Raw genomic sequence first — 9,693 nt, forward strand, 5'->3', positions numbered from 1 at the left:
AAGCTTCTGAACAAGGTGTGGCTGCCCTGAAGCTTCTTTTGGGGAGAAAAGCCTGTTCTGTGGGAGCGGGGCAGGTGGTTCTGCTGGCCCCGCCCCCCGCTGACTGTTGGGCGCAGCGTCATTCGAAAGGAGGAACCTCCAGCCCCAGCCGCCCCGCGCAGCCCGTGCAGAGCTCCTCGTCCCTGGCCGGCCTCGGCGGGCTCGCTCCTTGCCCAAAGACACGGGATCGCAGGTTCGTAGCAAAGCAGGGAAGGCAGACACTGCATCCCCAGCCTGGGAGTAACGGAGGGCTGAACAGGCAGCTGGCTCTGCGTGAGGGTGTGCCTGGGGTGGGTCTGCGCGGTCCCCCACCGCTGTGTTGGGGTGCCAGGAGCAGGGAGGAGCAGGAATAACGTGGAAGAGAGGGAAGCTGAAGGCGTTTTGTCCAGGTCTTTCATCTTGACATTTTGTCCTGCTTAGCAACGTGTGGGAGAAACGCCCACTCTGTTTGGGACAGCAGGGCTGGATGTTGGTTACGTAAGGGGTGGTTTTAGTCGTTGTTGTTTTATTGATTACTTTCTGAATCCAAGACTTGCTGGGCCCACGAGGGTTGGGTGATACTGGGATGTAGGGGTTTGAGTGAATTTTCGCAAGCTTCCGGGCTGGTAGATCATCCAGGGGAGGTGTCACGGCTCTGGTGCGCAGCAGCCCGGGGATGGATCTCACTCAGCGGCACTGGGAGCACCCAGTCCCAGCCTTGCTCACAGGCCAGAGAGCAGCTGGTCCTCAGAGAGCCTCATCCCTTCCCTGTTGTCATTGCAGGATCTGCTCCGTCCCCTCCCTCCGCTTCAGACGCACCCCGTGAATTCCAGAGCTGCCGATGAGGCATGGCTGAGGGGTGGCAGAGCCACGAGGAGACAGGGAAGGACAGAGGGCAGGAGGGCAGCAGGAGAGACTCGGACGATGTGGACGACAGCCTGCCCAACCTGACGTGGCTGCTGGACTTCTCCATCATCAGCGCTAGCATGGGCAACTCCTCCTGCTGCCCCAGCAGCCCGGACCCCCACAGCTGTCAGGGCATCCCCAGCTTTGCCGCACCGTGCTCACCCCTGGGCACTGACTCAGTGCGCATGGAAACGCCCCACACTCCCCGCATGCCCATCTCCTCCTCCAGCTGGATGACGGAGCACCACGTTGTGTCCACGCACCCTCAGCTGACGGAGGGCATTGACTACCAGACCAACCCCTACATCAAGCCACCCTACTCCTACACCACCCTCATCTGCATGGCGATGGAAGCCAGCAAGGAGCCCCACGTCACCCTCTCCGACATCTACAAGTGGATTACCGACAACTTCTGCTACTTCCGTCAAGCTGATCCCGTGTGGCAGGTAGGACATTTGAGAACTCTTGCCCTGCCCCATCTCCCCTTATGGCTGGGAAGGGCCTTTCACAGCTTCCATCGTGTAAGAGAGAGCTCAGGGTCATTTTTGGAGTGGAAAGGTCCCCATTGCGCTGTTGGTCCCTGCATCTCCTCTTGACTCTGGAGTTAAGGTGTCTCTGTCTCCCACTTCAGCTTCCTGTAGCTTGCTGCCCTGCTCCATCTCAGAGGACACTCTCCAGCACGGGTGGCTTTCTAGAATGTGGTGGGGCAGGAGGCACCTGGGTTGCTCCTCCCTCTGCTCTAGTTATTCCCAGCCCAAATCCAGAGCGTGCCAGCTATCCTGCACCACTGCTCCCCCAGGCAGGGCTGAGCTAAACCTTTCTTAGCCCCCCGCCCAGGAACTGTCCACCACCTCCCTGGGCAAGTGGGTGTCTGGAGGCTATTGAAGCCCACCAGAGAGAAAGGTAGGGAAGCCCTTGGTCCCTCTCCAGGGCCACAGGTGTTCCCCAGACTCCCCGTGCTGGGAAACTTACGGGAGGGACTCTATGGGAGAAGCTGAGTACCAGAATCTTGACTTTCTCTTGCAAACTCATGGCTGGATATTCACCACACTTTTAATTCAAAGTGTTCATTGACAGAAGGAAGAGATGCAGGAGGTACACAAGGTTCTTGCAGGGAGGAAGGATTAATATATTAACCCACCAGGAAATATGGCTGGAAAAGCAGAAAATCCTCTTTTTCTTTCTTTCTCTTCCCCATAGTCTTCCCCCCACCTCCTTTAAGCAGTGGCTGATGAGGATGCAGTGATTTTACCCGGAGCTCCTCTGGGCCAGAAGGCACCTCTGGGGACACACAGGGCTGGGGTGGGACAGCCCCCGTGCCTCTCCAGTTTTGCCCGTCCGGTTTGTGTCAGCCTGGCAGCAGGCAGACATGTGCCTGTATTTTAGCAAACCGCTTTCCCCGCAACACTAACAGGAGGTGTGGGTCAAGCTGGGGATGCGAGGAGGGCCCTGATGGTGCTGTCCACCATGGTGATGCCACATGTTGCCGCTGGTCATGGGGCCACATGGATGTAAAGACCCTCCTCTTCCTCCTGGCTGCAAAGATGCTTCTCCACCAGCCTCCCCACGCAGATAGTTGCGGCACCAGCCGATGATTGTTCCACCTTGTTTTTTTTTCTCTTTTTTCACAGAACTCCATCCGGCACAACCTCTCCTCAAACAAACGCTTCATCAAGGTGCCTCGAGAGAAGGACAAGCCAGGGAGAGGTGGCTTTTGGAAGCTTGACCCGCAATACGTTGAGCAGCTCAAGAGCGGTGCCTTCAAAAAGCAGAGGATGCGCCCAGTGCAGATCCACCCAGCCTCCACTGCGAAAGCCCAGCAAGAAGCACAGCGTGGTGCCTCCCTGGCTGCTTCAGCTTGTGCCTCCAATAAAGTCCTCTCTGTCAACCTGGAGTCACAGCTGCTGCTGAAAGAGTTTGAAGAAGGTCTTGGCAACCAGAACTGGAATCCAGTGGATGGCAAAAGAGGGCTCAAGCGCAAGCAGCCCTTGCCCAAGCAAACAGCCAAAGCGTGTCGGCTTTCCAATTCCGCCTTGCTGAGCCAGGAGGAGCAGACCCAGCTGGGATCCCTGAAAGGGGACTCTGACCCCAGCCTGAACAGAGAGGTCTCCACTTTTGGGGATCTGGAGCTCTTATCTCCAGTCAGCCTCAAAACGCTCAACCTGGAGTTGATGGCACAAGGGCACCACTTTGAATGTCCCCAGGGGCCGGAGCAGGTCCTCACTGAGTCCTCCCAGAACAGCCTGAGCCTGGACGAAAGCTTCGTGGCCACTTCTTTCCTGCAGCATCTCTGTGATGAAGGGACAAGCGATCTCCTCTCAAATTCTGCCAATGCGGAGCAGTTGTTTGAAGTCAACGATGCCTCTGTAATAGCGGATGTCAGCAACTGGATCAATCTGGATTCCCTCTTGTAAGAGGCCAGTCACCGATCAAAGCCCATGTGTGCTTTAGCAGGATGCTCCCCCCACGCTACTGGGACTTCCAAGAACTGGATTCTTCACCTCTCCTTCGCTGTAGGTTATTAGAGATAGAGTAGGCATCAGGTAGGAGTGAGCAGAAGCTGTAGTGTCAGTGGTTTGCCTTAGACTTGTTGAGAAGTCAAAGATTGTAGAGAATTTCTGTTTAGTAACAACAGCATTTAGGACCTTTAATGTTAGCCGCAATATTTATTGAGAGAGGTTGTAGCTTATGAATTAATAAAGAAGCCTTTAAAAAATCCCATTATCCTTGTTGCAATTTGTACTCAAATTTGGGGAGGGGGTGGGAGTGTGGAGGTGGGAGAATCATAGAATCATAGAACCACAGAATCGTAGAATACTTTGGGTTAAAGGGACCTTAGAGATCATCTAGTTCCAACTCCCCTGCCATGGGCAGGGACACCTCCCACAAGATCAGGCTGCCCAGGGCCCTGTCCAACCTGGCCTTGAGCACCTCCAGGGATGATGCAGCCACAACTTCCCTGGAAAAGTTCTGCATTTCTTCCCGAGTAAAGCACGAGGCAAGCTGAGAATTGAATATCTTCAGGTCACGCAAGGGGCAGAGCAGGGCCTTGGGCTGTTGCTTTGTCCAGGTGCCACCGCCTGAAGTCCCCTGGGATGCCACCACATTGGTGGGGATAGTGTCCAGTGGGCACAGGGCTACAGGCTCTGGAGTGTGGTGTGGATGTATTTGTCTGTACTGATAAGGCCTCTCTTTATTTGCTGTTCTCATTCTATTTCCCTCTGTTGGGGCCTCCATACGGTGCCAAAGGGCTGCAGAGATTTGTGTGTGATTTCACCTTTTAATGGGATGTTATTTACAATTAAAAAGAATAAATAAGAACAAGCCTTTTGCCTCCTTGTTCTCCTCCAGCCCCTCCTGACCCTGTCAGACCCTCTCTCCTGGAGGTGGGGGTCACCCCACCAGCCCAGCCCTGCCTGTACACCCGGCCCGGATACACAGATGCCCTCACGCCGCTCCGCAGCAGCACAGTGATTCCTCACGGGAAAACTGATGCACAAACAGCCAGCTGCGTGACAACGGCTACACGCTCTCTGTGGCACAAGGGTGGCTCTGTCCCGAGGCCTGGGAGCTGCTCCCAGCCCCTGGAGCATCCTTCCCTGTCCCTGCGCGGAGCTCCTGGGCGTGACATGGTGTAAGCACTCGACACTGTCCTTCTGCTCATGCCATGTTCCTACCTGCGTATTCACAGAATCACTAGGTATGGAAAGACCTCCAGGCTCATCTAGTCCAATCATTCCTATCAACCACTAAACCGTGCCCCTCAGCACCTCATCCACCTGCCATTTACATGACTCAATCCCCTCACTGGGCAGCCTCTGCCAGTGCCCAATGACCCTTTCTGTGAAAAATTAGTTGTAGAGAGCAACAAGGTCTCCCCTCAGCCTCCTCTTCTCTATCCCTCCACATGCCCTGTGAAACACAAGTGGCTTTGGAGACCTGGTGGGCACAGGAGTGTGAGCAGAGCTGCACAGAAGCTGCAGAAACAACCAAATCCTTGCAAAATCAACTAAGCTGAGAAGCAGTCAGGCTCTGCCAGGGCTGTGAAGAAGATCACCTCATGCTCAGCTGCTGGGGCAGGCGCGGTGGGGGCAGTGGGTCAAGAGGCAGCAGGTTTGGGAAGCTCCGAGGTGTTTTAACACAGGGTGCGCAGCACAAAGTGCGATCAGCATAAAAGCCCAAACTCTCCAATACTCTGTGAAATCAAGTTTTACTCATTACAACAATAAATGTAATAAATGATTCGTAGGGATTAACAGCGTTAACAGTAACAGCTTTCCAGGCAACTGTCACGGTCCACTCGTGGACGCGTGATGGTTCGTTTCATTTATGGTTTCAGAGCGCAAATAATTCAAAGAGTCAAGGGAGTCAAACTTCAATCTAACCTGGCACTTTATTACTTATGCCCGTAAAGCGACGTACGATAGAAAGAGACAGAGAACAAGGAAAGAGATGGGGAGAAGAGGGAAGGAAAAGGGGTTCATGGCTACCACCACGGGTCCCCAGATGTCCGGCGTCTCTGGGAGACAAGGTCCAGAAGGCGTTCTGCTGTTTTGGTCTTTGATGGAGGTGATCCCAGGGTGGGGGGGTCTTCTTCTGTCTCGGTCTTCTGTTCCCCCCTAATTCAGCTGCTCCAGAGCTGTCTTTTATGCCAGTCAATACATGCCTTGCGCATTCAACTCTGGCTTTGCAGCCTAAAAATGTAGATTTATACTCTTAAAATTGGCTTTCATGTCCTATAGGCTTTGGATCCTAATAAAAAGACTTCGGGCTATATCAATGCGAGTTTTGGCTCTCCACATTTGAGTCTGTAAACTAAAGACTTTGCACCCTAAAAATAAAGCTTCATACCCTAAAATGAGGATTACAACTCTAAAATATAAGCTTAGTACCCCAACAAAGAAGGGTTGACACACTACAGATGAGGCCTTGTATTCTAAAAATTAGGATCTGGATTTGAAACTGATTCTTTGAGCCTTAAAAATGTTGGACCCAAAATATGTTTGGATGATACAATAAGGCTTTCAACAATAAAAAAATGAGGCTTTAAGGCCTTAAATGAGGTTTAGATGACGAGTCTGAACAATTACATTGCGGCTTTGTACCCTAGAATTCATGCTTTGGACTCTAACTATTACTTTTGAAACTGAAAATGGTACTTTGGACCCTACAGTGATAACTCAAACTCTACAACTGCAAGTCTTAGGAAGAAAGTGGCTTTGGCCCTAAAAATGAGAGTGTAGACCTGCAAGATGAAGCTTTGGGCCTTAAAATAAGATGATGGGTCCTAAAATTAAGACTTGGAGCTGCAAAAGATAGGCTTGGACCCCGTCAATGAGAATTTAGACCCTAAATCTAAAACTTTTGAGTTCTTTAATCTTAGGTTTGGATACCAAAATGAGGATTTAGAATCTGAAATGACCTTTTGTGTCTCAAACTAATATTTGGATGCTAAAAATGAGACTTTGCGATCTAAAACTGAGGTTTTGACCCTGAAAACTAAGCATCAGGCCTAGTTTAATGTATTTGACCTAAAATGAAGGTTTGGACCCTGAAGATGTGGCTTTGGGCTCTACGAATGAGCATTTGGAAATTAATAAAAAGAGCTTTGGGCCCTAAAAATGATGACTTAGGCTCCAAATTGAGGCTTTTGTACCATTAGATTTGTGTTCTGTGCCTTCAAAACGTAGCTTTGGACTACAAAATTTTACAGGCTTTGTGCCAAACCCAGGTAGGTTATGGCTCAAAGCCAAGAACCTGAGCTTTAAAAAAGCTTTTTTTTACCCAAAGAGTGTGCACACCTTGTACCAAGAGAGTGTTCATCCCTCAGTTGGGCATGTCCTTGAGCAGCCCGATGGGATGTGCTCTGAGCGTGAGGTTGGCCTGGGGATCTCTTGATGTTCGCTCTAAACAACACGGACCTGGGCCACGTACCTGTTTTGCTGCCTCAGGTGATGCTCCTGCTGCTCCTGGCACCCCAAGCCCTGATCGCTGCAGTCAGGACCACTCAGTCATGGAGGTGATGGGTGTGGTCTCCAGTGACTGGTGTTTAGACCTGAACTCCAAAAGGGAGGGCTGGAAGCTGTATCCTGCTAATATGGCCTTCTGAGGTTCTTTCAGCACAGACCAGAATGCCTCAGGCCTTGATTTCAGTAATTCTGCTGTCCTAAGTCCTGGTGGCTGTGGAGTGAAGCTTTTTTCCAGCGGAGGTTTTTCCAGCGGAGTCCTGTGGGATGGCTGGCTGCCTCCTGGGAAAGGACACAACAGGGGAAATTTGCCTGAGAATGCAACGAGCCACGTGCCTGTGTGTGCAGCCACTGGCACCTCAACTGATGGCTGCGCTCAGCTCAGGAGAGTAAAATCCCTGCGTCAGGACGCTCAGCTGACAAGCAGCTGTCCCTGAGCAGAACCATGCAGGGGACTCTCCTGACGGGCCAGAGAGGAACCAACCCTCTGAAATGTGGGGCTTCCAGCAGCCCCAGCCCAGCCCTCTGAGCGCTGCCGTCACCACTGTCGGCAAGTGATGAATGGTATGTGTTTGGGGCTGGAAACGGATTCTTCCCTGGTCCAAAAGTGAACCTGTACAGACACCAGCCTCAGATTGCCTGCCTCACCTGACCAGAGACTTCTTCTGCATCACCGTATTCTTCATTTTCCGGAATCCTGGGATTTCAATATGACTCAAGCTAGCAGCAGCAGCTGAGGGCAGTTCAGCAAATGCCCCTGGAAAGTGGAAAGAGAAACCTTATCAGAAGAGCATCACTGGGATGCTGCTGGCCCTAGTGGAATGTAGACCTGATCAGTCTTCTTCCCAAAACGTCAAATGCGACTGTTCCGCTGCCCTCCCAGCCACCCTGACCCGCTCAGTTCCTCATTTCCATGTCACAGTGTGGATTGTGACCATGTTATCATCCCCAGATTTGGGAAAGAGGAGCTGGGTGGTGCTGGTGATGGGACAGGGACTTCTGCAGAGGGGTCATCTCCTGGGAGCGCGCCATTGCCATCGTCCTACTGTTCCCTTGGGCACATCCCATCCCAGTATTCAGTTCTGTGGAAGCCAGTGAGTTGTTTGAAGAAAAGGCTGCGCCAAGCTGTCATGAAACTTTGGCAGAAATCTGAGCCTTCTGACATTCATCGCTGAAGATTTCCCCAGTGTACCAGAGAATTTGGTTGGCTATGCTATGAAAAGGAGCCAAGAGCAGCTTTACCTTTTGTGTCCTGCCTGAGAGGTGTCAAAATCCTTCTTTGCTCCCAGTTTTTCTCACCAGGGACTCCTCTCCAGTGCTTGAGACGGTCCCTGGCCAGCGGTTTGGGCACCCACTGCTAGGCAAACCTGGAGACAAAGAGATGGCACCATCATGGCCACCAGCCCTTGGCACTTGCTGTGATCACCTGCTCATACGCAGGTTTCGGCATTGCAGAAAGACCTTTTCTTTTTTCCCCAAGCTAACTACAAGCTGTCCCCTAAGACCATCACAGGAAACGCAATCACCCCGCAAAGAACTCCAGGACATAATGGGAAGAAAGTGTCCACCCTTGCCATCAGATCCTCCCAAAAGGACTGACTGCTTGCCAGGGACACGTTGCTGCCTGGTGCCCCTGTGGCAGCGCAACTGCAATCACATGGAGCCAACACAACCAAAGCATAGCAGAGCAGCGAGCGGCTCCCTCTGCAGATGTACTCACTCAGGAAAGGTGATGACATGGCCAGAAACTGTCAGGGAGGCCAAAGGTACATCCGAGGACACCACCATGTCCAGCAGCTGGGGGACCTGCAACAGAAGAGCCCAAAGATGGCAGCACATCCTCAGCATGGCTGAGGCACTCAGTATTGGAGGAGCCCGAGGCAGCCGGAGTAGGTAGGACCGTAGCTCTCTCCTGGCCTGAGTCTGCCGGCCGTGTCCTCCTGGGCCACACTCAAGCATTGCTGGGGCACTGCTGTGTGACTGCCTGGGCTGTGGAGAAATGAAAACGCTCACCTTAGCAACAGCTTTGTCCCAGTTCTCCTTCCCAGACAGCCTCTCCAGGAAGTTGCAAGAGAACTTCATTTGCACCTTTGTGCCTTCGATGAGTAGCACCCCTATGTCCCTCAGGACAAGGGCAATGTTCTTCCCCTTCCCCAGGCAGGCAGAGAGGAAGGATGGGGTGCCCTGGATGCAGTTCTCCGCTTTCAGTCGCGATACAGAGGCAGCCATGGCCACCTTTGAGTACTTGAGGGGCTCCAGCTCCTTGTGTCCTGGAAAACCACACAAAATGGATGGAGGCACTCATCCAGTGTCACTTCCGCAGGTCTTTCCCAAGGGTGCCCATTGCAACCATTGCATCACCCAAACAGGTCATATTTTTGGACCTTCTCTGCAGACAGGGAGTTGTTTTAAGAGAAGCCTCTCAGATCCAGGGAAGGGATGCAACGACCACGCAGACAGCCAGGGTTTGAACTGCTGTCTTACCGGGCAGGTAATCCTTGGTGTCTATCCGGTTGTGGGCAGCTACAAGGTTTCTTGCCAGGCGAAACACTGGCCTCTGGACAGTCACAGCCTCATCTCCAACCTGGATCCATTTGGGGACATTGTCGGAGAAACCAAGGGCGGCAACGAGTGCTTCTGAGATCTCCCTTAGTGTGGGCACAGGAGCTGGCAGGGGCCGGGTGGTGACACTGGGCACCAAGCTTCGGAACAAGGTGTGGCTGCCCTGAAGCCTGTGACCCACCTTTGCCTGTGGAGATGTGCCAATCTCCACCTAGCAGGCCACACGTGCCAAGAAAGGAGT

The 9,693-nt window shown here is 52.6% G+C and overlaps 1 protein-coding gene across 1 annotated transcript; it reads left to right on the forward strand.

Moving 5' to 3' along the window:
- The first annotated feature begins 866 nt into the window (after window positions 1–866).
- On the forward strand, window positions 867–3,338 carry LOC138718542 (forkhead box protein J1-like). The gene is made up of 2 exons (XM_069853046.1): window positions 867–1,370; window positions 2,556–3,338. Exons 1-2 carry the CDS (start codon window positions 867–869, stop codon window positions 3,336–3,338), a joined length of 1,287 nt encoding a protein of 428 aa, XP_069709147.1.
- Window positions 3,339–9,693: the final 6,355 nt, after the last annotated feature.

Source organism: Phaenicophaeus curvirostris, chromosome 3, assembly GCF_032191515.1.
Source record: "Phaenicophaeus curvirostris isolate KB17595 chromosome 3, BPBGC_Pcur_1.0, whole genome shotgun sequence".
Classification (NCBI taxonomy): domain Eukaryota; kingdom Metazoa; phylum Chordata; class Aves; order Cuculiformes; family Cuculidae; genus Phaenicophaeus; species Phaenicophaeus curvirostris.